General features: G+C 44.3%; 1 protein-coding gene across 1 annotated transcript in view; it reads right to left on the bottom strand.

Moving 5' to 3' along the window:
• arhgap42b (Rho GTPase activating protein 42b) overlaps positions 1–27,562 on the bottom strand; it is a 63,962-nt gene that overhangs the window by 22,245 nt on the left and 14,155 nt on the right. Inside the window, 3 exon segments of the mRNA XM_079732969.1 lie at positions 4,475–4,546; positions 19,807–19,868; positions 25,129–25,224. Of these exon segments, the coding sequence (XP_079589095.1) occupies positions 4,475–4,546; positions 19,807–19,868; positions 25,129–25,224 (230 nt within the window).

Raw genomic sequence — 27,562 nt, 5'->3', positions numbered from 1 at the left:
CTGGTTTGTCTTTCATCAAACCTTTCAATCAAATGACTCATCCGCTGTGGAGATGGAGCTGACCGGAAAGGTTGACAAATATACGCAGAATAATCCTGTACCTTGAGCTAGATATCACATGTACGTGAAGACATATATAATATTTGTACATTTAGATATACATATGGCTTGTACTATTAGATGTTTTCTGTGCACTGAAATAAATGATAGGCCTACGATGAATTGCCGTTGCAACTTTTTTTATAATATAAATTGTACGTTTATCAGGTCCTCAATAGAAGATAAAACCGCCTGATACCTCCCAAGATATGGCCCCGCCCCAGGAAGTTGACCACCAATCAATCAGTCTCACTGATACACTGACAGGCACCACACCCTAACATAGAACCTGGTAGAATATTTACAATGTAACAGCAACATGCCATGGACCATTACACTATATTCCAACAATATTCCTGCACAGCATGGCTGCCTCTTTCCCACCCCCTGCCATTAAGAAACAGGGGTGTATATGGTGGGAAATGAAATGAAAAGTAACATTGAGGAAATATCAAACTATAACCCTGGATGGCTGCCCAGTTTGAAATATTCCACTGTGCTGGGTTTTGATGGCGCTAAGAACAACAGCACCACACTAAAGCTAACCTTTAAAGACAGTGTGGATCACTCTCCCTGTGGTAACTGAGTTAAGACATGATACGTTCGAGCCCCACTGAGAGAGAGAGAGAGAGAGAGAGAGAGAGAGAGAGAGAGAGAGAGAGAGAGAGAGAGAAAAAAAAAGGGGGGAGGAAAGTGAGATGGATGGAGGGAAAGATATGGGGAAGGGGAGAGAGTCAGGAATGGAGAGAGAGCGGGATGGAAGGAGGGAGAAAGAGGAAGAGAGATTTGGAGATGCAGAAAAAGAGAAGAACAAATGAGGAAAAGAGAGACAGCAGGAGAGCTGGAGAGTGCGAGACGCCAAATCTCCATGACATAAATTCACACTTTTCATTTTCTTTACACCAGAGTATGAGAAAACCAAGCCAGCAGGGTTACACTATTGCTCCTAACAGAGATTCTATAGGCATTAGTATTGAGATCTAGTCGAAACTTGAATTTATGATGGGCAACTTGGGTATGGAAGGAAGACATTGAATCCCAACTCAATGGTCCGCGTAGAACAGCACTGGACCATTAATCCATGGCCCAGTGCTCATGTGTATCTGTTCCTTGAGGTCTGTAGTGGTGGCTTGAGTTTGAACAGTAACCATGCATTGTTTATGTGGTTGACGGTTTACAATCCAGCCCGGAGAAGTTTGATCCTTTTTAATGTTCGGTTCCACCATAATAATCTTGCTCACTGTTGAATTGTCATGTCCTGTTTACTTTGAACGGAACGATAACGAGCAGGAACTTTCCCTCGCTTCCGCTGTTCTGTGGTAGTTTGACAACACAGGGCACCACAGGGACAAACAGAGATTCAATTCTGCGTCTTCGGTTCTTCCCTGCGACTTTCTCCGTTTTCTTTGTTTCTTTCTTCTCTTTGTCTTTCTGTTGTTAGCGGTTTCCCTCTTCTTTTCCGCTCCTTGGGGCTTTTATTTTGTCAAATTCTCTCCTTATCATCTCACGCTTCTTTTTTATAATAAACAAAACACTGGTGTGAATGTAAAATAAAGCTGCATTGGGAGGATAAGCCCTGTGGCTTTGAAGCCGAGGTGATCCTGTGATAGAGACCCCAACAGAAACACAACACAACAACATGAGAACATACAAAATAATAGAAAAGACCAAATCAAAATGACTTTTCCGGGATCACAGGGAGGCAGCCGTTGCGGGTTGCGGTTTCTGCACGTAAATCCTTTTCTGACACGCCCTGATTCTCTCAGTCGGTCAGTGCAAAATGGCGGGGCCCCTCATCCCCTGGGGCCATTTGGGGCCCGGGATCATGTGATGGTAGTGAACCCTTGGTGGAACGACTACAATCTCTGATCCCCGATCATCCATGACTATCGCGCTCCCAACTGGAGCTGTTTCAGCTTGTTCCTGACAAACTGAGCGAACTGAGAGATTTCTGCAGAGCCGCTGTACGCCTCAGGACAGGGAAGACGGACAAGGTGTTTTGAAGAAAGAGACGACTGACGAAATCAAACCTGCGGTCGCTTTAAGGTGCTTACCGAAGAAGCTTCCTCTATGCAGTTTTTTAAGACCTTACAAGAACTGACAAGTGCATGTGCATGGGCATGATACACCAACGTCTACATCGACATGTTTACAGCTCAGACCCCCACAATACTATAACATGTACACACATGGACACACATGTAGACACGCACACATACAGCAGACGCTACTTGCAGACATTCTGTGGAGCCAGTAGGTCGGCAGGCTGCTTGCTCCGGCTGGTAACCCAGAGAGCAGCAGCTCTGTGTGAGGGAACCAGGGCCCAAGGTGTGGGTCCGAGGTAGAGGTGGAGGAGTGTGTGTTGACACTATATGAGCTGAGAGTAGCAGATGATGCTGATGCTGATGGAGCCCGCGGTCGCTACGGTTACCTCCACAAAGAGCAGAACAAGCCCACAGCTTGTTCTGTGCTCTCCTCCTTGGACGGTTGATGCTAGCCGATGTCGCGAATCTCCAAACGGAAGGATGCTGCTGGAACACCGACCAGGAGCCGACATGGCTCTGCATTAATCCGTTTATTTACTCTCAACCCTGACCCACTCGGAAGAAGTCAGGCACATTTCTCGTCGAGAACACTTTTTCCTCTTTCTGTTTTACAAAAGTGCCCTGGCTAAGAGACCAGCACTACATGTACACCACGCGAAGGACTACATGAAAACCTCAGAATAAAAACACGGAAACAGACAAACAAATACAAACCCAGGAATAAAGCCTCCCAAGGCCGACTAAGTAACGAAAGACCCAGGAGTTTGGATTATTCAGCCTTTAGAATAGCTGTTGTGCTCTGATCGGGTATTCTCCCTCCAACCCAACAGATGGGACGAAGCTTGAAGCAGACAGGAGGAGAGGAGAGGAGAGGGGAGGAGAGGGGAGAGGAGAGGGGAGGAGAGGAGAGGGGAGGAGCGGGGAGAGGAGAGGGGAGGAGAGGGGAGAGGAGAGGAGAGGAGAGAGGAGGAGAGGGGAGGGGAGGAGAGGGGAGAGGAGAGGAGGGGGGAGGAGAGGAGAGGAGAGGGGAGAGGAGAGGGGAGGAGAGGGGAGAGGAGAGGGGAGGAGAGGAGAGGAAAGGGGAGGAGAGGGGAGAGGAGAGGAGAGGGGAGGAGAGGGGTGCTGAGCAGAGGAGAGGAGAGGAGAGGAGAGGAGAGGAGAGGAGAGGAGAGAAGAGGAGTGGAGAGGAGAGGGGAGCTGGGTAGAGGAGAGGAGATGAGAGGAGAGGAGAGGAGTGGAGAGGAGAGGAGAGGGTTGCTGAGCAGATGAGAGGAGAGGAGAGGAGAGGAGAAGAGGGACCCGCTGAGCAGAGGAAGGGCATGTGATGGTATGTGTTCTGGACGTGTTGCAGAGAGTCAGCGTAGCGCGCCATGCGGTGCAGTGTGCGCACTGGGTCCGGCACGCTGTATGACCTCATAGAGAGAGAGAGAGAGAGAGAGAGAGAGAGAGAGAGAGGGAACCAGGCAGCATTCCCAAATAAGGGCACAGCGTCTCTCTGCCTCCCCGTCTCTGATGTGTTCCGACGGGGACGATAATTGGACGGGTCATGCTGTCGGCTGCCCAGGCGGCGCTGCCGATCTTGGAAAAATGGTTTGAAAATTTGCCCGCTCCACTCGTGATCTATTTATCTCCCTCCAGCTGGGCTAATGTTTAGCAGGGGGAGGGGTGGAGGGGGAGGAGGAAGGGGGGGGGGGGGGGGGTAAGAGGGAGGGGTTGGAAGAGGAAGCCATTAAGGGGAAGTGGTGAGGAGAGGCGGAGAGTGACACTGGCTCTGGCTTTTAAGAAACCATCTTGTAAACAGAGAGAATGGGAGCAATAACACTGGGACTGTGATGGAAAGAGAGAGAGAGAGAGAGAGAGAGAGAGAGAGAGAGAGAGAGAGAGAGAGAGAGAGAGAGAGAGAGAGAGAGAGAGAGAGAGAGAGAGAGAGAGAGAGATTTGCGATAACTTGAGTAGGGCCCGACAAAAAATGGACACGGCAAATGGAAAAAAAAAAAGTAACAAGAAAGAGATTGATGTTTCCCTTCCACAGCCGAGAGGAGAAATGTTGTCTTTAGTCCACCGCTCATATAACATCATAGTCCAACATTTTACATTTGGTCTTTGGACCTTTCTTTGCCTGCTTTACTTTACAACCAGGAGAAACAAAAACAACTGACAATTATAGTCTAGTACGACCAAATCTATCCACCGTGGTCCCATTTAAAGAGGTCAGTACGGTGGTTATTTGGTAGTTACATCTACAGCACCCACATCCTGCACCAGGCGTGGGGGTGGAGTCAACATAAGGGGGCGGGGTTGGATGTGTGCGTGAGTGGGCGGGGTCTTGCCTTTGCAGCTCCAATCTGCTCCTTTCTGAACTTCTCCAACGGCGTGATGAGCACGTCGTCCGCGTTCTGGATCTGAAGAGCAAATAAAAACACAATCAAATAAAATAGGTAACACTTTACATAAGGTACATTAATTAACGTTAGTGAATGCAGTAATAAGCATTACCTCATAGGTCATTCAAAGTTAACTAATGGTCTTATCTAATGGTTCATGCCAACTAAGGATGTATACAGCATTAGCCAACACTAATGCAAAATAATAATGCCAATTATTGCATTCACTAATGTTTATGAGTGGTTAATGAATGTACCCTTAATAATAGTGTTACCAAAGAAAACATAGCACACAGGAAAGCTAGACAACAGATGTGCAAACAAGATTGAGGACAGACAAAAACAATTGGCTATTCAAACATTTTACAGGCGCTTTTATCCAAAGCAACTTAGAATCCAGATACAGGTCTTTAAGGAGCAGGCCCCTGAGCATCATGGCCCCTAGGGGTACCCTATGAGGCCTGAAGGTAGACTGTGGACCATGGGGCCATTCCTGTTTGGCAGGGAAATGGAACCCCCTAGATCACAACTTCACTACCCTTCATTTTACCCCTGTATTACCTGGGGTAAAGTAAGATTATTGAATAATTCATTAGCTATTGATTGGTCTGGTCTGTGGTTCTGTCTGTCTGTCTGTCTACCACTCTGTCTGGTCTACTGTCTTTGTAATACCCTCACATTTCTTCTTCTTTCATCACACAGGGTCGGCCATAACAGCAGATCGATCGGTGGAATCTTCCGGCGCAAAAGGACCACATTCATTCATTCCTGTCTTCTGACCAGCTGACCGCGGTCATTATTCTGTCTGGGTTTCTCTGCAGTGCGGTAAGGCGCTGCTGACACAATGACCCAACAAACACATACGCCCTACTGGATGATGCTGGTCAATGTTGGCCAACGCTGTTTCATCATGTTCACAGACTAAAACAAAAACTTCACAACAACCTCCAACGCATATCCTGGCCCTGGCCCGATGCCCGAAGTGTTTTGCTGTTTTTTGTCGGGGCAGTGTGCAAGCAACTTTTGAAACAAATACAGTAGCTAGGACGGATAGATGTACTCAACAAAACTCCTGGATAAAAGGAATAGATGATGCCCCTTTTTTTAAAGCAGAAATCTGAGTTGAAATGTGACAAAGAGCAGGAAATGGGGGCTGGTGGGAGGGGGAAGCTGTAGCGGCTGGGGTATTTGACTCGCAGCCGAGTGATTCTAGCTTCCAACCCCAATTTTAGTCGAACCTGTAGTTATCTTGACGCAAGATTCCCTAACCCCTAGCTGTTCCTTAATTACATGCATTTAAATGAACCGTAAGACGCTTTGCAGCTAAATGGCTAACTGTCACAGTAAACAGTAAATGACGATGAGTTCCACACCGGCAGAATCCCCGAAACGTTTCCATTTTAACGGTTCTGTCGGCACAATCCCTGCACAACTCCCCCCCTGGAAGAGCAAGGCCTGGGTGGCTCATAAAGCGGAGCGGGTGGGGGGTGGGGGCTGGGGGAGGTAAGGCTTTCCACCCAGGCCTCCCTCACATAGATAACAGCTGATATATGAGGCCAATTACAGCCCCTGCTCAGACCTGTTTCCTAAACGGGCTGCGAACAAGTAGTTCATCCACGTTTAGCCAAAATGACTGGGAGGGAATTATTTGAGATAGGTGTCATTACGGTGCCGGTAGGTGGGGGGGGAGAGGGCATCCGGCTCAAGGATGCCGACGTGTCGACCGCAGACTTTGGGAATCGAACAGACAACCTTTCAGCCTGGGAGTCACTGACTAGACTAGACTGGCCGGTATCACCATAATCAATCAGACATACAGGTGACATCCCCGCTGGTGGCTGGGTTTGGCTTTGATGTTCGGTGTGTGTGTGTTTGCTAGGGAGGGGGAGAAGGGGAAAGAGAGAGATAAAGAGGGAGGGCTGATAGAGCAAGATAAAGAGTTGAGGGAGAAGTGGGGGGGGAGAGTGAAGAGGGAAGTCATCACTGGCATGGCCCTTAGCATGATTTAGGGTGTTATTCTGTAGGCTGAGTATGTGTGATAAACTAAAGTCTGATCTCTATCACCCACCCTAAAGTACCTGGGCTATATCACAAGAATAAAATACCTGCACTATCTCAGCTGTCATTGAGACGGACTAGTAACTTCCTGGACACCATCATATCCCTCTCTCCCTATTTCTCTTGCCTCTCGCTCTCTTTATCCATTACCCTCTCTCTCTCTTTCGCCTGCTTGCTTGAACGCTGTCCCTCTATTCTTCTATATAGCTCCAGCTCGCTTTTACTATCCAAAGGAGGATCAGGCAGAGTTTTGGTTCTGGAACATAAATCTGTCCATCTTCAAAACAGAGTAGAGCCAGGGTCTGTCAACACACCAAACATCTCCTCTTCCCTCCAAACCCAATACTGGAGCATAATCACAGAGCGCTTTCATTTCTTCAATCTTTAATCACTGAGGAATTAGTTCTCTAGAATTCATTATGTTTATGAGCCTGTAGGAGTATGATCATACCCACCGTTTATAAACTGAACCGAAACTAGGAGGATAGGGCCATAGAGATAGTCATGGGAATCAATAGTCGAACATAGTTGTAAACCAGCAGACATAAAGGGTGTTCACACGAAAATACACAAAAACAAACAAAGACACACACAAGTACAAATAAGCACAGACACATACAAGTAACGCCCCCTTACATTTCCTTTGTCAAACCATTCTTTTGTGACACATAGCATGACAAAATAACACTACCTTGACATGTTTTTCACTTGTCAGCGCAACTTTACAGCTGCATTTAATCCATTAAACACCTCACATTAAACTCAGTTCATGTATATGTCTCTTCTTTGAAACGTTTTTGAATTAAAAAGGATGATATCTCAGATTAGTATGCAATAGGCTTTGTAGGATATGGAGCTCTATAGGCACCATGATTGTTGTCAGATAATGTTTCAAAAGTTCAACGTTAACTGCCAAAGTACAACCAAGTTCAGCATGTGAGGCGCAACGGAACACAGGTGCACATTGTGAGTGACATTAACTTGTCGGCCTATAATTGACCACTTCATTCTCCCGCCTGCAGGCGTACGATTGCAAGCGGCGGGCCAGAATGAGTCCTTTCAACGATCAAAGATCCCCCACATCGGTTCGTGCCAATTAATTTCCAATAAGCTGGGTTTTTTTTTTGCCGGAGTTTCACATTCCGACTGGAAGTAAGACATTGGTGTGTTTCATGGGAAGGGCGGAATGGATTTTGGTTTGAATTTAAACTCGACGTGGCTGCGGCGTGCTGGCCAGGATTAAATCCATGCGTGCGAGCGAGCGTAACAGGGCAGCCGGGCGGATGAGGAACCACAAAGTGGGTTTCATTACCCGTCTTCACAGGAGGAACGCCAACGCAACGCTGGCTCTCCTCCTCCTCGCACTCCCACTCACTGCAGCCACTTCCTCCCCCGGTCAGAATATCATCAGATCAGAAGGATCGCTACATGGAGGGTTCACACACACACACACACACACACACACACACACACACACACACACACACACACACACACACACACACACACACACACACACACACACACACACACACACACACACACACACACACACACACACACACACACACACACGGCGATGGGCACGCAGTGGGGGTTACCCCTGACACCATCTCATTACTTAATTTCTTAAGGGGTTCATTGTTCTGTGGAGAGGCCTTGTTACTATGGGGTAGTTTAGGGGAATATCAATTGTCTAGATTTGATAGTGGATCCCTAGTATTTTGTCTATTCAAAATAGGTCCATTTGTAGGGATTCATTTAAAAAAAATATTTTTTAAAAGTATTTTTTCTATATATGATGGTTTTATAAAAGTTAGATAGTACAGCTTCAATATGAAAGAGGTTAATGTTATAATGTCAATATGTCTTGAATATTTTTCATGTAAAATTATCATGGTCTTAAAAATATCCATAACGAAATGGATCGAAGAAAGGGAAGACATGGTTCCCAGATCCGTGTGAGTGAAATCAAGTTTCAGTTCAACAGAATGTGACTATTCATAGTTCCAGTTCATCTTTCACAACAGAGCTATTTCACCTGCTTTAAAGAGTTACACATAACTCTATTAGGGGAAAGTGGAAACATATCAGGCTGAAGATTCCTTCAGTCCACTTTCTAAACATTTCGACTCTTGTTTCTAGGGAATTGTTTAGTGAAACTGTCAAGAGATAAGCAATGCTTCCTTAAGACTGAGCTTCGTAGTTGTCTTGGAGACTAAACTTAAGGTTTCTAATATTATAACAGTGTTTACTGTGAGACTTTTATGGCGTTTCATTTAAATCTATTCAAACTTTTCATGTCAATCCTAGAGACGGTTAAATTGGGTCATTTCAATTCCTCAGGCAAAGATCAATCTTAAAAGTTCCAGAAGGTCCCTGGGGAGGAAGAGGATCTGGGCTGTCACACCTAAACATTTCACTTCTAGTTTATTAAAGTACAGTTGGAACCACTTCTGCTACAACTCAGCTAATCATGATTCCAGAAAGACACCACGCTTATGGCCTTATTACGCATTTTATTGTTGACAAAATATTGATATATCTCCTATATTTCCACCCGTGCCAAAAGTTTATGCACTCAATTTATTGTTAGACACTCAATTGAATATATTTATAAGGTATTCATCTATAAATGATTACTATTATTAGCACAATTTTCTCATGAAAAAAAAATGCTATGGAAAAAGCATCAACCGAATGGATTGTAAATTTGTATTTATTAATTATTATTAATAATAATAATAATAATAATAATAATAATAATAATAATAATAATAATAATAATATTATAATTATCATCATTACAATATTGTTATGAAGTCCAACTGAAATGGTGTACTCAAAAAACATCCACCCAATGAAATATATATAAAATTTTATCACAAGATGGTTCTGACTTCCTAATGCTATTGAAAATAGTACAACTGGGGGTCATTATATTGGAGTTGATGTTAATTTAATAGCGGCGTATCAGACAGTGTTCCCTTTCCCTCAGACATTTTAACCTGGTATTTGGTCTTTAAATGTCATCTCCCCGGCTCATAATCAATTCTGTCTACAAAACAGTACGATAAGTCAATATCTTTATATGGCCATTCAATACCACTCAGACTGTAAGACCCATAATATTGAACTATTGCCCCGTGCTTGGATTATGCCAGACAGCAGTCCTCAGACAACAGAAAAATGAATTACACCTGCGTCAAATACATCCCATAATACACCTGTACACTCAGACATACCGAGGGCATAACCTCTCTTCTGATCAATGCGTCAAAATACAACAAGCGGTTGTTATGAATCCAGTGTGTTGCTGTAAACCGTGTCACTGCACGTTGCTTACAGGCTTGATACAATTATGGATTTTTTATTATCCAAAGATAACAAGAAATCTAGCATCGTTACGATACAGCCGGTCTGGTCAAATAGTTGACATAGCCATCTGTCCAGTCCAGTATGCCTCTGTTGTGTAGTTTGGCCCCAGTAATGTAAATGTTTACGGTTCTTTAGAGACCCAGAGTATATTCAAATGTAGCCATGTCTTAGCCCCGATGCTAATTGGCAGGCTTGCAGATGTGTGTGTGCGTGTGCGTGTGTGTGTTAGCAGAAGGCTCGATTGCCTTGTAGATTTCCTAAATAAGATGAGGCTCCAGACCGTGGAAAACACATTGCAGTAAACCTTCTTAAAATTCAGAGGAAGGGAAGAGTATGAACAACAACAACAAGAAAATTGTTTCTTTTAAATGCCCATGACCTGCCTAAACACTCAAGGTTAAAAATTCTCCAGGCTGAGAACTAGTGGAGGTAGCAAGCAGTGTTTTGCATTATTGTAATTGGTTAGATACATTTCTTCGAGCAATAAAATCCATCTTGTGGAGGTCTATTGAAAGTACCTGGTCACGATCCAATGACAGTTGACCAATGACAACATATTGATTTTCCTATTCTCGCAATATTGAACAATTCTGTCTGAATCACCAGTATTGGCTAACAGTGCATGTCTCAACTCATGTTGCAACACTTAGTGGACGGTTGGAGGTGTTGGGCCAGTCTGTTGGCTTGGGATTGCGGTGTTGCGTGGTCTCAGAGCTAGCCAGACGGTCTTTCAAATTTCTATTAGACATCATGAAATAAAATGTTATTTTGCACCTCCCAACATATCATACTTTCGTATTTAAAAATCATCATATCGTTTCACCATATTTACATCCGAATCTACTAAACATAACTTTCGAGGCGATATGTCTGATGATATCGAACATTTCAACACGTCTCTCTTCCCACTCTTGCTTGTGTAACTGTTACGCAATATAAACAAATTTATTAGTAATTTGAAGCTCACTTTGAGCTACTTGTATTTGGGGATGAGTTTCTTTCATGGAAGATATGCTCTGCGTGCCTCTTCACCTTGAAAATACATTTCAAGAAATCGCTCTAAGCACCTCATTCTGGCAAGGCTACCAAAGGTGTGATACATGCTCAAACATACATATGACATTTATTTTAATCTGCAGTAACCTCATTACAAAAAGGATCAGCGTATGTAACCTGACCTTCATTGTCCTGAAATTCATCACGGCTGCAAATATACAGCGGCACCCAATTATAATATCATCAGCATTTACACATTTAAAAACCCAAATCTGAATGAGTATTGCCCATTAAAGGGCAGCTGCTGTAAGATGTGTGCTGTGATTCATGAATGTAATGAACCTGTAAAATGCATTGTAAACATAACAGCTTTCATTGTGATGGATGAAAAGCTCCCGTTGCTCATCAACTTCGCAATGTGACCTTTAAAAATACAGACCTACGATGATGGCCCGAGTGTGTGTGTGAGTGTCTGAGTGAGTGAGTGAGTGAGTGAATGAGTCCGAAAACATCCAGATGCAAGCTTAACATCACACTAATATAAAAACAAACACATACTACTAACTTGCTGCAACTGAAAACCCAATCACAATACATGTGTGTGTATGTGTATGTGTATGTGTGTGTGTGTGTGTGTGTGTGTGTGTGTGTGTGTGTGTGTGTGTGTGTGTGTGTGTGTGAATGCTTTGGTGTGCATAGTAGGCATTTGTATGTGTGCATGCCGAGGCATGTGTGGATTTGCACGTGTGCAAGTTTATGTGGAGTGAGTTTGCACGGGGAAAGCAGTTGACTGCAGCTTTGCAGCAGTTCAAATCATTACACGGTCCAGCCACAGCATCTAATGTAATTTCTTATTGATTATTAGTACAACTTTTATCAGCACACAATAAAGGAGCTATTCAGGCCAAAATATTTGGCAACATTAACTGAAAATAAATGTCATTTTTTTGTAGATGTTTTGCTGGGGCTGGAAATGATAGTGCTGAGGGTGTTTATAGAGGAGAAGCCATTTGTCCTTGTGTCTGAATTCACTGTGTTGCTTTGGATAAAAGCTTGACTGACTAAATGACTAAATGAAAGCCAGGAAACTATTTGGTCACTTTCTCAGGGACATGAAATATTGTTGTTCTCAACACGAATGCTTCCAAATCTATGTAGGTTGACATTGAAAGTTTAAACTGACATCTTTAACAGCCTTCTTTGTGACAAGAGACGGGTTTGTTTGGAAGCAGCCCCTTTCATTCTCTCAGACAGGCTCTAAGAAGGCTAGGCGTCGTATATCTGACTCTAGAGTTCAGTCCCGGAACAAGACCCATACACTAGTTAATAAATAACAACCAACAAAGAAGCAAGCCTCAGAGAAACAAGTCAAAGACTCCCATGACATTTTCTTTTCAATAAAAACAACCATCTAATCCGATAAACGACACCGTTTATTTCCCTTTCCTTTCTATTCCTTCAGTTACTATCTCGGAGGCTAAGGTTTTGCATCTTAACCCCCCTCCGCCCACCCTGGTCTCTGACTATACAGCCACCATTTGAACACCACCAGCAAAAGATGATCCTAATAGATCCTAGCAAACATGGCTGACAGGCAGCCAGTTTTATAAAACTGTGGATGAGTATATAGTGAACATTGATCTGACTATAAATTACTATTTATATGCTGAACATAAACATTGTGTGTGTGTGTGTGTGTGTGTGTGTGTGTGTGTGTGTGTGTGTGTGTGTGTGTGTGTGTGTGTGTGTGTGTGTGCCACCGTGGGATCCAGTTCCGACTTACGTCATTCAAAATATATTCAAAATCCCCCTTAAGCAACCAGTCCTCCCACACACACGACCAGTCTGTCTCAACCAGTAAACTCAAAAAAAAGAAAAAGCCTTCCACCCCTGGAATGTGTGACCTTAGGACGGATGTGACAACACACACACACACACACACACACACACACACACACACACACACACACACACACACACACACACACACACACACACACACACAGCTAGAGAAATGGGTCAGCCGCTCTGTGATGATATAGCTGGGCCAGATACTGTTGTCCCTAAGGAGGAGGGATGGTGGGGTGTGTGTGAGAGAGTAACAGAGCTTGTTTATCAGGATGGATCCTCCTGTCCCCTGGCAGGGCTCACCTTTACCAGACACACTCCGTGCATCTCGGCACGGTGGAGATGACCCGAGTGGGTCTTTCGCAGGCGAAGACAAAGCGAGGAGTGCGAGGGAATGTGTTTGATGTGTCTGCGTTTTGGCGGGAATCTGGAGAAATGATGATGACGATGGTGATGGTGATGATGATGTTTGTAAGATATATGTGTGTGTAGTTATTGTGGGCAACACTAAACTAAGCTAAATGTTAGCCACCAAGAGTTTTCTGTGGAAATATAGACAGAAAACAAAAAAAAATCCAAACTAATGATACATTAAAATGAATGTTGTTGTACCGGCAAGACAGAGAATCCGAGACTGAAGACAAAACACATAATCTGTACCCTATAATACTCTGCCATTTGGCAAGAGGATTACCTAGCTGTCTAAACACAAAGTGGTTAGGCTCTTTTTGTGTGTGTGTGTTGTATGTGTGTGTATGCTATGTGTGGGTGTGTGCGTGTATGTGTGTACTGTGTGTGTGTGTAATGTTTGTTATTTGTGTTATGTCTGTGCAATGTGTGTGTGTGTGTTTACTGTGTGTGTATGTGTGTGTAATTGATTGTGTAAGTGGGTTGTGTGTGTGTATTTTTGTGTCATATCTTATTGTGGGAAGCACATTACGCCATTCACACCACTTGAGCAATAAGTACCTTGTCCTCAGCAACTGAAACAACCACATGGCCGAGGTCGACATGGGCACGAGATGCTACCCAACACGTAGCATGTAGCACGTAGCATGTAGCTACAGCGCGTGATGGAGGTCGAGTAAGTATCACTTAAAAGGCAACTAGCCGAGCTTCACAGTAGCACATGAGCCTTGAGACTGTGTTGTTTTTCTCCCTTTTCTCCCTATTTTTTTCCTTTCAATTTACTTTATTTTATCTTCACGCGACCGGCTGGAGGTTGTGGGAACAATGGCTGCCTTTGTTTTGCTAAGGTATGCCAGGGTCAGCGGGGGATTCTCCATTTTATGGCCCAGGGAGCTCGGCTTGTTCTCGGGCCGTCAGAACGATTCTGTAGGAACGACTGAGGCAGGAGAGCCAACAAACAAAACAAAAAAAAACACACAAACCAACAGACATATTCCGTGGAAATGGGTGGAAATTGTCGGGCCGCAGATTAATCAGCTTGTCCCTGTGTTTTTGCCAGTGGTTCGGGAAGAAAGACGTAAACAGCGCTTAATGAAAATTCATGCTCGCCATGGGAAATAAAGAGGGGACGACAGGACAGGAAGCGAAGCGGCGCCCCCATGGGAACCGTGGCGGGGACTTTGACGTTCCTCCGAAAACACCAGAACGGGATCTAACAGAGCTGTGATTTGTTTTGTCGGGAGGAAGATGAAAGAACGGTGAACGCTTGCAACATGAGCGTACCTTTAAATAACAGCTCCAACCACTGCTGCGCAGACTCTAGTCACATAGAAAATATGAAAATATGAAATATGATTCTCCTGATATTGTTATGACAGCTACCCTGTGATTTCTAAAACGAGTCAACTGACAGCACGGAAACAAGTAAATGTCAATTTGTTCTGAAATACCGGTTACTGAAAGAACTAACCATGCGTGGTTCCGGTAAAGCGTCAGGGGTCATGTTTAAGGTGGTTTCGAAAACACATCTCAAACCTGTACCAATCATTTTACCAAAGGATATGAGCTGCCGTTGGTAATTAGTAGCCATGGCAACAGATGATGGGCATCCATGGGCAGGCATACAGCTTCCAGGCTCTGTACCACTGACCGCAAGCAGCTTCATACTCATATTCAGGAATATGCATATTCATGCATATTCACAACTATGAATATTCATTCCAATTTATTCAAAATCGTTTCTTCAGCATTGCATCTTCTCGGTTTACATTGAATTGTCATTTGTATTATATTTAAAACACATATTCAGAACATAGGTATAATATGATATTTAAATAGTGCCGCCATGTTGTTTGTTTGTATCCTATTCGTTTGCCGGCTATAAAATATGGGCATTCAAGCAGGAGCCATTCTAAACACGAGCCAACACAATGACCTTTACTCTGGCCCGTTATAATGACGGGAACAAAGGGAGAAGTGGGAGAGAGCAAGAGAAAAAGGCCTATTTTCATCCTGGCCAGAGAGAGAGAATCACTAAAGGTTTCCTCCCAGGAGGGAGGGGGGTGGGGTTGGGGGGGGGCAACCCGACATAACCTCCACTCACGCGCCAACTACAGGCTGAGCCCCGTCTGAAACCAACCAGAACCAATATCTCTCTGTCCATCTCTCCCCCTCACCCGACAGTCCTCTTCCTCCCTCTGCCCATCTTCGTCTCTCTCTCACTCTCTTTCCTGCTTTCAGCCCCAGTTTTCATCTTTTCCTCTGCCCTATCTCTTTCTCTCCCTATCTCTCTCATCCATCTCTCTCTCTCTCCAACACCTCACCTGTTTCCCTCACCTCGACCCCTTTCTCTCGCCCGACCTCTCTCCCCACACTCTCACCCTATCGCTCTCTCCCCTCTCTCTTCAGCACCCTATCTCGCTCTCTCACTACCTCTGTTTCCTCTGCTGAAAGGCGTAGCGTCAGGGGAATTAGAGCAGGATCCTCTGGAAAAAGAAAGAATCCCATAAGTCTTCCCGAGGAATAACACGAGCAATCAGCTGGTGTACAAGCAAGAGAGGTTCTCCGCCCCTGGCTTCTCGCCAAGCACACACACAATCAAAGGCTTGGAGGTGGACGAGGCCTGCAGAAACACTGGCCTTCCAGCCAGAACCTGCCACCAGTGATGCTACCGCCTTAGATATAAGCTAGTTAAAGAGACACAGGAGGGAGTGGATGTAATTTGAGCCAAAGATCTTTCTCTCTCTCACTCTCTTCACAGGGTTCACAGGGTATGGTGTGTGTGTGTGTGTGTGTGTGTGTGTGTGTCCTCCGTCTGAAGCAAGACTATTTTTAGCCCAAAGATGTGGTCCAGATGTGAGAATGGAGGTCTGGCGGGGGAGGGGTGTGGGTGTTTCAGATCAGAAGGTGCCGCTGTAAGTCACAGCCCATAAATTAAGATCAACATTTAACAAACGCCTTGCTTTCTTTTTTTCACTTTCTCCTCTCTTCCCTGCGTCTGGCTACCGCTGGCGCATCTGTGCTCGTTTAACCACTACCGTTCCAACTTACAAATAGACCTGCCATCTGCCGACTATTTCGGTATAAGTGGCTGCTGGGGTGTAAATTCTCATGTGATTATCGGGCATGATTCAAAGATGCTCCGCTATTGTATTGTTAAAACCCACCTCACACTTTGTAGCAAATGTGTTAGTTATGAATAACTCAATGGTTGGCTTGCCCAGAATGTCTTTCACGCAATGTCGTTCCGAGACGCATGAATACCTCAGCTTTTTTTCGCCCCGGCCATAAACAATGAGACCCTGAAGGAATACAGTTGGGTCTAGACGATTCGTGGTAAACACTGAGAATTTACTTTGAACAATTTGCATTGTTATCCTGGCATCACTGTGTGATGAAAAGGTATCTTGCCAAACTGAGTTAAGGTACTTTGCCGTGTCAGCGTTGTGATGCACTTCACCTCGACCCCTGCTTGTTAAATCAAGGGCCTCGCTCTCTCATATCATTTGTGATAATAGGCTGATAAATATGCACTAGTGCACATGCTTTGTAAATCCTGCTTCTTGCCAATTAGGCACATTTCCTCTCCTCTTTGCATCCCATCATTCCACTTATGAAGTCCCGCCATATCTCATCCCGCATGTGAAACAGGCCGTCCCTGCTGTCCCCTGCATGTTGATCGGGATACCCACCGAAACACCCCCAGGGTCTGTTCACATTCACCCCATAACCGATGATTGTGTTGCTTCTCTATTGTATAACCTCTTTGTAGATGAAAGGCCGGGGACCAACATGTGCTGCTATTGTTGCTGTTATTTTACGTCCAGACGGCCCGCAACCCTTTTCTTCGTTGTGAAAACTAAAAAGCTGCTTCTGTGCCGAGCACCCCCCGCTGATAAACACAGCACACAAGGCGTAACAAATCACCGTCACGAGAGCGAAGACACAACACGCGGAGCCACGACAGAAGGTCTTTTGTTCTGCTGGCTCAACCCACAAACACGCTAACCATGTGGGCAAAATGCCTTACAGTGACCCCGGTTTGACTCTGGCCCGAAGCTCAACGTCTCCCCCCCTCTCAACTCACTGTCCTGTTTCTTAAGTATGTTGGACTTAAGAATTCTAATTCAAACCTCTCTCCACCACAGAGTGTGACTGATGTGACAGACAGACAGACAGACAGACAGACAGACAGACAGACAGACAGACAGACAGACAGACAGACAGACAGACAGACAGACAGACAGACAGACGCTGAGCGAGAGAGAGATGCATAAATTGACCTATCTACCCAGCAAGTATGAAGGTGGGAGAGACACAGGGAGACAGTATTCACGAGGGAGAGACATCTGCATCGTACAGGGCAGCAGAGAGCCATAGAGTGAAAAACTGTGAGAGAGAGTACATTTGATTTAATACAAAAATAAGTTCCCTTTTTGGTTCATCTGCTGGTATGGCAATCTTGGCTTGAATACAACTGAACCTCCCATCGTTAACTTCAAGAGCAATGGTACTGAATGGTTGAACTCAGTCAACACCAAGTCAAAGCAAGTCATTTACAGATCGTCTATTCATTGGGGACTTGAAGTTCAAGTATTTAATTGTTTCATTTTCAAATTCTGTACACGTGTGCACACACACACACTCACACACACACACACACACACACACACACACACACACACACACACACACACACACACACACACACACACACACACACACACACCTTAATCATCACAAATATAGTTAATAGTTATCACAGCTAAAATCGAAAGCTAATTATAAAACTGAGACGACTTTGCTGTGCGTCGCCACTAATTACAGAGTCAACCGGGTGATGGTGGCAAACGGGCCGCTCAGGAAACGGTAAACGCCAGCTAATGGCTGAACTGTGAACTCCACCCGCTTGGAGCTTTGGATCCCTAAAGCCTAAGCCTCTTCAACGCTGGGGCTCTCATTAAAAGCTGCCCGGGTGTTCGCAACAACACCTTCAATCTTACGATACTGGGGCAGTTTCATCAGTTTCCATCCACGAAAAAAATGAAAAAAAGAAAAGATACCGACTTTATAGTTTTATCAGACTTGCATGAATGTTTGTGCAATTCAGTTTAATAATAATTGACTGTTGAAACTGTAGATAATGGAATTCCTTGTGGATGCATTTATTGAATACATCCCAGTAAAATGAGAAACAGGGTACTTTGACCTGACCCCTTGCTCCTGGTTGGAGAATTTGTGAAACTACACGCTGTGTAGCTCCTGTATGAACGCTCTGAGATATTGGAGCATGATCTTCTTGTCCAGCATTTCACATGTCTAAAATTGTTATTATGTTGATGTTCTTTGGCTTGTTTCAGATATTTTTATTGCATAACTGCACAGAGCACATTCTTTTAGTTGTATCTCACTTAAATGCACATTTCCTCTTTGGTTATTCATTATTGTGTGTGTATAAAAACACTAAATCAAAATGTAATTCATAAAAGTGTTCATAAATTCAAGATATACAAGAGGAGGAGAAAGAGAAAGAATACCTTCTCTATTTATGTTCTATACATTTGTTCTGTGCATTTGACAAATCAAAACATGCTGAAAATTAAGGGCTGCCACACAGTGTAGCGCCCAGGAACCAATTCCAGTTGTTAGTACCCCTTGACTGGCTCATGGTCAGGAGTTTTCTGAATTTATATGAATTGAGTTCTACGTAACATCTTTCTCTTTTTCTTTTTCACTTCAGGACTCTCTTTCGCTAACAGGTCAGAACCATCAGTCAAAAATATCTCTTTATCCAAATCTCTTTATTGTATGAATGGCCAACATGATCACGGTCAAACTGACCTTTAAGGGAAAGTAACGCTTATCAAGTAATTACTATATTAGGATTAATAAAAAAAGGGTCAGCTAATCCTAACTTTATTTTGAGGTAGGAAAGTAATAAATCATTTTGCATGCGTTTGTGGCTATTCATACTGCTACCTTAATCCTAAGGATCCTTAGAGGAAGAGGAAGAGACAGAGAGAGAGGGAGAGAGAGGAAGGGGGGGGGATGGAAAGAGAACGAGAGAGAGAGAAGAGGATAAAGTGGGATATGGAAAGGGGGGGAGAGAGAGAGAGTGAGAGAGAGATCTCTCGTGTTTATCGGTAAGCGTTTTGTGCTCCCCTGCAGTAAAGTCCACATGCACTCTGCTGGATGCTCATCACAGCGAGCCCTGGTTACTTAGTCACGTGATCATCCCGGGTAACCCCTGACTGTGAGAGTCAAGTACATTGTCACTGATGGTACGGGCGTTTCTCTAAACGGATCTAGTTAAAAAGGCTGTTTTGTCTAGTGCAACGGGTCAAGCACTAAAGCAGCATTCTGTACTTTAAACTAAGTGTTAGGAAAATAAGTGGAAAAACATAAAAGAAAACCTGGTTTAATTGGTCCGTTTTTAATTTTATAAAAAAATGTATGATTATTATATACGAGGTAGAGGAAAATGAAGCACAAAGTATACAAACATAATACAAACATAAGGAGGTGGAAATGGCAACAGCTTCAAACAGCAGTGGGTCAGAGTAACCCCGGAGATAAAAGGCAACTCTTACCAGTCGTCTTCGCTCCTCTTCCACTGTGTTCAAGAGCTGGGAGAACTCCTTGAACGACTGGGCTGAAACAAACAAAAACACCAACAGGATTAATATCACGTTTGGATCGGTTGGTTACAACCCAGATGGATTTGGGCAAAAAAAAAAACACACTCAAAAAGTGGTACAAAAATACGGTACTTCACAATCGTTTTCATCGATCGAGAAGATGGCTTTCTTCAATCTCCTTGTGCCGCCTTGGCTGCTCTTGATACCCCAGAGAGGCCCCGATATCCGCATCGCCACGGGAACCCAGATCTCATTCAGTGGTGACAGATGTATTCCATTCCTTTTTATAGCAGGGCTATAACAGTGCCAGATTGTAATGCTATACATGGTAGAAATGTATGCACTCAAGGTATCCTAAGACGCTTTGTGTTGATAAAAGTGTCAAACCAAACGACACATGTCATGATATGCTTTACTCTTCAGCCTACAATGAATACAGACTTGTAGGGGACTGATACTAGTAGTGTCAAGGGTGTTTGACTCCCAAATAATACTGGGTTCGATCCCCATGTCAACAGCCTATAACCTGATCCTACATAACCATATTATATTCTACATTATATTAGCTTACAAAGCTGACAGCGTCATATACATAGTGCATTGTTTAGTCTGCCTTTATAAAACAAAGTTGCATGCTTTATGGCAATTAATCATTGTGATTAACAGAAAATTATTCAATCATATTCTATGGTGCCAACTGTTTATGAAGAAGAATGAGAATAAAGAAAATGCTCAGTTTGATTTTAATGTTATGGGCATCAGATTTAGAATGATTTCATAAAATGCCTGCTGCCTTTTAAGATGAACTTATTGAAGAAGCCAAAGTTAATTAATTATTGAAGAAGCCAAATTAAAATGAAATTAGTTGTGCAGCCCTACTCTGATAAAACACATGATCAACATAGCTAGTACTCCAACAACTACATTTAATGTAAGCACAGAGCTCCCAGACCTCTGGTTAGCAGACAACCCTCACTCTTTGTCTACACTTAGTTCTGATCTCACAGACAGTTAAATTATAAACACAACATTTAATGGTCTCATGCCCTCCCTGCTCATTATGCTTTGCCTCTACTCACCTCTCCTCCTCTATGATCACCGCAAAGAACATTTAGCTGAACACACTTCTCTCGGTACATAAATAAATAAATAAATAAATTGCTGTTCCTGTGTCTGGGGTTTCTTATTCACTTTTCGGAATCCCTTATAATTCCTCGACACTAACTGTCGGACCAGGTAGGGGTAAAGGTAAGGGCATCTGGCTAGAGGACGCCTTCAGGTAGACTGCAAAGTGCAAACATCGTGGTTGGAACCCATTACCCTTTATCTGGGAATCCAGCGTTTGTGGTTTTACCCTTAATACATTTTTTAACTTCAAATTTCGTCATACTGTTCTGTACTTTCTGCTGAGGCACCAAAATGTCCCATCTGGGATTAATAACCTAGCGACCCATCTTGTCTAACCCCTAGACCAGCCTGCCCACATGGGTCATCCTCCCTCCTTACCAACGCCGTCGTCCCGGCGACAGAAGAGGCCTCCTGCTAACGGTGCCAGCTCCTTTGTCAGCTAACGGCTAACCTAGCGGGGGGCTAAAGGCCACAGCTGGTGCTGCTGATGTGGGGACGAGATTAGACTCAGAAGTACCGGGTTTGGTGTCAGAGTGGGGTGACCACCTGCATATTACTCACCACTAAATGGGGAGGAGGAGATGGGTCGTAAAAGAGCTGATGAATCACGGGACAGAATGAGTTTCTGACGCGCTTTACCGGAACGAGAAACTGACTGAAAAGACAGGAGCTGGAAGGAATTTCATTCATGGTTTCATTTGTTGGTCACTGTGTGTTTTTTCTCCTTTCTTCTTTTCTTTGTGTGTGTGTGTGTGGCAAGAAGAAAGGCCGGCACTGGAAAATACGAAGAAGAATCAAATAGTTTCTTTACTGGGGGGGGGAGGAAACCTTTCAGTCACGTTTCATTGGGGATGATATTTCGTTCCGCGTCAAAAATAAGATTGAATGGGTCATGTCTTTTTTGCGGTGACCCGCAGGATTTCAGCCCAACTTAAACCTCATCCCGGGTGGTTCCGGGGCAGGGGACAGTGAGCCCGAAAGACTGGATGAGTGACCTTCCAAGATCAGGGCTCTGTAACATTTCTAAAAAATTAAAATTTCAATAGCCACATCAATCTTACGAACCCCATCGATTTCTCTGGATAGCAGCCCCCGAATGAGAATGTCATCGCAGGAAGCCATGGAGGGAAAATCGATAAAAGGTCAGGCGAACAAGTCTTGCGGCGTACAGGATTCTGATACCCTGCGGGAGGTCGGGGAGCATCAAAGAGAACCGCTGTTGGACCCCCGACTGCCCCCCTCCCCGTCTCCTCCGATGGGTTGTTTGTTGTGCACGGGTGCGGTCATGTCACTAAGAAAGCATCAGCTTTGTTGATGACAATGTTGATTGCAATAGGTTGGTTTTCCTCCGGCCTTTTTGTTGGTGTAATCATGGTCTGATTCCCCCTGAGGGACAGCAGAGGCGATGCAGATCCCAGAGAGATAGCAGAGTTTTAGCCTTCAAAGATGTTCTGTAATGATGTTTTGGAACACTCTTGGCCTCAGGAAAATCATAATCCGACAGGATTACAAAAATGTTTACCCATCCTTTAAATAAAGCCTAATCATTTTAGCATTTAGTCATCAAACAACAACCTACGGCACTTTTTGAATTTAGACTGAGCACGTCAGGGTTGCAAAAGAGTTAAACCTTAAATCAAAAATTAATTAGGAATTAATTAACTGAAGATGATAAAAAACATACATAAGAAGGCATGTGACAAGTATATTCATGCCTAATGAGCTGGACTTTTGTCGATATGCAACTATAGTAGACGAGAATACTACCTACATGACAGGGCATCTATACAAGTAGAAAATGTTTCAGAATGAACAGCTCTTGAAAAGAAGTTAAATAAGTCTTTTTTTCTTACAGTGCTAAACATAACCTCTTAATCGCTGTATCGCTGACATTTCAATTGGTCATACCACTCAAAGCACACCATACCCGTGGTTTGAGAAGTTGACAGATATACTTGATGAACTTGAAGTTAGTGCCAACAGAAAGTGCTATATATCGTGCTACGCGGGGACAAGCTTTGGTTTACATATCACCCACACACACTTCAGCATCACAGTCCTTAAAGTCACACAGTGTGAAGACAGACAGCAGGGCCGCCGGCGGAACAGTCGTGGATTGTATGCATGGCCTGCCACACGGTGCTCCAAGCCGCAGAGAGACAGGAGATAATTGTAGTCAGTGTGGGAACACACGTTCCCCCGTGGATCTGGTACACAACACAATGAGCTGGTGATTACGGGCGGCTGCCTTTTAGTGGTTCCAAATGAGGTGTGGAATCACACTGTCTCAAAGTACAACGCGTTGGCTGGAGAACGCTGTCATGGTTCGGTCACGTACACGGATAAAACAACGACATTGTTGAACGTTGAGTTTTTTTTTTTGCATTACATTGAATCAAAATGACCTATTTTAATTGGATTCCTTCAAGTCACAATAAGCCTCTTATTTTTAGCACAGAACAAAGAACAGTACAGTACCTCACAGTACAGAGACACAGAACAATACGCTCCGGGTGTCACTGGGCACATTTAAATACCAACCCCTGTGTGCGTGCTTCCGTTTTGTCGAATTGTAAAAACATATTATCTGGAATTAACAAGCCCCTAATCAAAAGGAGCAGCAGAGATTACATCAAGTTGTTGACTCTGGAAAGTGAACCTGCTGAGCTGTGTACTCTGTACTCCGCTGCATCCACAGCCCTGATTAAACAACCTCCCAAATGAATTGCTTAGCGCCAGCATTACACAGTCAATAAAACTCCAGCCGGCAGATGCCCGTGGCCGTTCTGGGGCTGGTTGGAGACAGGCAGCGTAGGAGGCCGCGGTCGGCACGGTAACCGCTGGCAAGAAGGACAGTCAGCTTAATAAGCAGCCCTCACTCAGAGCTCCAGCGCTCCTCTTGACCGACCTCCCAGAAAGAGGTGGCTCTCTATGAAATTAAAGTACGCTGAACCCTGTCCGGCCTCGGGGTCATAACCGGTCATCTTCAACCCTGCGTATCGGGACAATTAAGTGTTTGCAATCCTGCTATGTCTCCCATACCCCCACAGCCCCCTCAGTATGGCATTGGCTCGCTCACCCCTTCACCCACACCAAACCATAAATATTTACCTTCAAACTAATAATGCAGTCGAGCATTATGCATCACACTGCATATTATTGATACTGTATTGGTCGAGACACGTTTGAGACGGAAAAAGCACATCTATACTCCCACTTCTGGTCCTCCATTTAATGCACCGCAACACTTACAAATATTATATTTTACAAATTCAACAAAATGTGAATCGATGGGACTTTATCATAATCTCCCCCAAACTTTAGGAGTAGCCTGTTTAACCTGCCTGGGTATCCCCCAAGGGTATAAGTGCACCTTTGGTAGGGAAACTGCGCCCAAGCAGCACCATGTTGGATGTGGCGCTGTCCGGTGTAAAGGAACACCGCAGATGGACAGTGTTGCAGCAGCACAGCCGGGCAGCACTGGGCGGCGGGGAATAAGGAGGAACCTGAAGCAGCAGCTAAGTGAGCCAGATGGAGGGACCTGCCCATAAGAGCCCTGGGAAGCTCTCCGAACATCTGCTTTCACATTCCACCCCGGAGAGGTCCACACCTCCATTAATCTCTGACACAGATCACAATTAGTGCCTCTGATCTGTTCTAAAAGGCACGAGGAGAAGCATCATAAGCAAATCAATAGTATTAATTATACATGCAGATCTATAGTCACGAGGGCGCAATCCTCCTTCCTGGAATTAGTATGCTCGACTTTTCTCTCGATAACTTCTCCCAATCAGCCGGATTTCTTGTCCTACCGTTTCCCCCTGTGGACACTGGCCGGCGATGGCCCCCAAAAAAAAAACACACATCAAAAAAAAAAAAGTAGGGGCCACATTGGAGGGCGGCCATCATTTGTTCCAGGAGCAGGAGTCGATATCCGCTCCTGGCTTAAGCCTAATGAGCTTACAGCGGTAGCTTTGGGGACGAAGCCCCCATCACTGAAGGCGAGGGGCCTAGGGAAATACAGCTGAAAGGTCATAACTGGGATGACAGTGGAACTAATTGGGAAACTGCAGAGAAAGAAGTGACTGCCCCCCCCACCCTCTGTCCTCTAATCCCCCCGTTCCCTCGTTGGCATCCCGGACTTACCGATGTTCACCTCATCATCAGTTTCGGCGTCACCTATGCACTCGAACTGGAACTCCTGCAGAGACTGGGAGAACTTCTGGACCGCGGCGGAGAGGTCTGATTGGGGGGAGAGAGCAAGCATTAGTGGTAGAATGAAGATAGAAGAATGGAGAATGAAGAACATTTATTATAGAATAGCCATCGTTTTAAGATGCATTTGCTTCCGATATGCAATATCCTATCTTGTCATAAAGCCTTCTGGAGCATACCTTTATGATCAGAAACAAACACCTTTTTCGATTTGACTAGATGGTATGGCTCCTTCAACTGAAATTATAACCCCCTGCCTCCGGGAATACATCGTTCTCCAAAAAAATCTATTCTTTACCTCAGAGGTTATTTGGTACAGTCAAAGAGTTTGCCTTGCACAAATGGGCAAACTCTCTGTTCAAACAGGAAGCAATTCCGTCCCCAGCCATGTTTCATGCTTGGGTGTCACCCCCGTCGCACGCCATCCTACACTGCCGTCTGACTGAATACTCTGTTTGCCACCATGTCAGAGTTATTAAGTCTCAGAAAATGGCAGTCTTCTGGAAGTGACAATCCCCTGAAAGGCGCAGGCTGTGGGGGAGGGGAGCGTTTGATTTTCAGGACGTCTCAATATCATGGCTGGGGCGGAGGTGTCTTTAGACACAAGGCCAGGGCAGCAGACATGTACAGACATGTACAGACTACAGAGTGTCAGTCGATTGATCGTCATGTTTATCGTGACCTCATGTAATTACAGTCACGCCTGGGGAGAATCTTGGGGGGGGGGGGGGGGGGGTAGCATTTGAGATACGTATAATGAACATTCTACTATGTGTGTGTGCACCCAACAATGCAATGGCTGAAACGTGCGCGAGTGTGACCACCGTGCAACTAGCGGTGCTTCTACGGAACAACGCGAGAGGGCCGGCCCTTTGAAGACATCTCTAGCCCACCTCCGCCTCGCTTCGCGTTTCTTCACACAAACCCAGATGACCTTATTAGTGCACTTTGGGTCATTGACTAGTTTCAAGACTATTTTGGCTTGAAATCTCCCAGCGCACTCGTTGCCATAACGACGTTACATGCTGGAAGTGTGAACTTGGTTCCGCAATTAACAGCGTTTAGTTTTAATTCATCAATGACTTTCGTTAAGTACTGCAATCAAGACCTCTATCCTTGTGATCATTCTCGCCGTCTGTCTGTCTGTCTGTCTGTCTGTCTGTTTGTCTGTCTGTCCTCCTAGGCTTTATTACAGTTGCCCACCGGTGACAGCCAGGAGCCTTGGGGCCCCCCCCCCCCCCCCCCTAAAGAAAGTGATGCAATTCCTCACTTAGACGTCATCAGACGATACAAGAGCAACACACCATTTATGGGGGCATAGAATGAACTGGGAGTAAGATTGAGACGTCTGGTCCCTGTTATATGAATGAGGGCATTAAACTCTAGTGAAAGAATACATTTGAAGGCTCTATCCTGACAGGAAGTGATGCAATAGGTGGTTGACCTAGGGGTCTAGCACACATGGGAATGAGCTACAGACCTTTGGTCGTTTTTATATGAAAGAGGACCTAAATGAAATACAAGATTATACATTTGGTGTTTCCAGCCCAAACGGAATACACGTTATCCCTCCTTGAGTGGTCATCCGAAGAAAAGAAAAAAAAAACAATTTATCTTACTCCGAAGTCTAGAATGACTTTGGAGTAAGATAAAGATGTCTGTTCTCTTTTATAATAATCAGGGCATAAAGCAGAAACATTTGGGGAGTTCCAGCCTAAAGGAAGGGACTCACAAAGGATCATCAAATACTCCATTGAAACACATTGGAAATAAAAGGCGTTGCCGTAAATGTATATAAAAAGGAGAATTACATTCTAAACATGAAGAACTCATCACAGCACCCCACAGGATCATTAAGAATCTTCTGTTTATATGACATGTTCAACTATAAAATACAGGAAATATGAGTGCATGTCACAGAAAATGAAATGATTGCTAAAGGCTGTTAACAATTGCATATGCATTTATACGACAACTCTGGGAATTCTGAACAAGGGATCTCTAGATATGAAATTAGAAAACAGGACACCAGGGTGGGATCGGGGAAGGATCATTATTGATTTCGAATAGTGGGAATCTTTGGAGGATGACCATAATATGTTATCAATATTATTACTGGGTGGTTGAAATATAATAACAGCACTTAAATGACTGAATTACCAAAACGTGCACAAGAGGTAACTAGATAACAAGCTCAACAAATAAAAATATCTATTTTCGTTTATTTTCCTGAAGCAGAATCCATCGTAACAAAAGAAGCCTTGGGGGGGAAAGAACTAGGAAGAAGGTAGTAAAAAAATCTCTTTTTCTATTCAGTGAAAACAATCTATACAGCCCTCAGTTTGTCCACAAGTGTAAATTTTGT

The sequence above is a fragment of the Pollachius pollachius genome, assembly GCF_949987615.1.
Source record: "Pollachius pollachius genome assembly, chromosome: 3".
Classification (NCBI taxonomy): domain Eukaryota; kingdom Metazoa; phylum Chordata; class Actinopteri; order Gadiformes; family Gadidae; genus Pollachius; species Pollachius pollachius.
The sequence above is the reverse complement of the archived record's forward strand: the minus strand, read 5'-3'. Positions and strand labels throughout refer to the sequence as shown.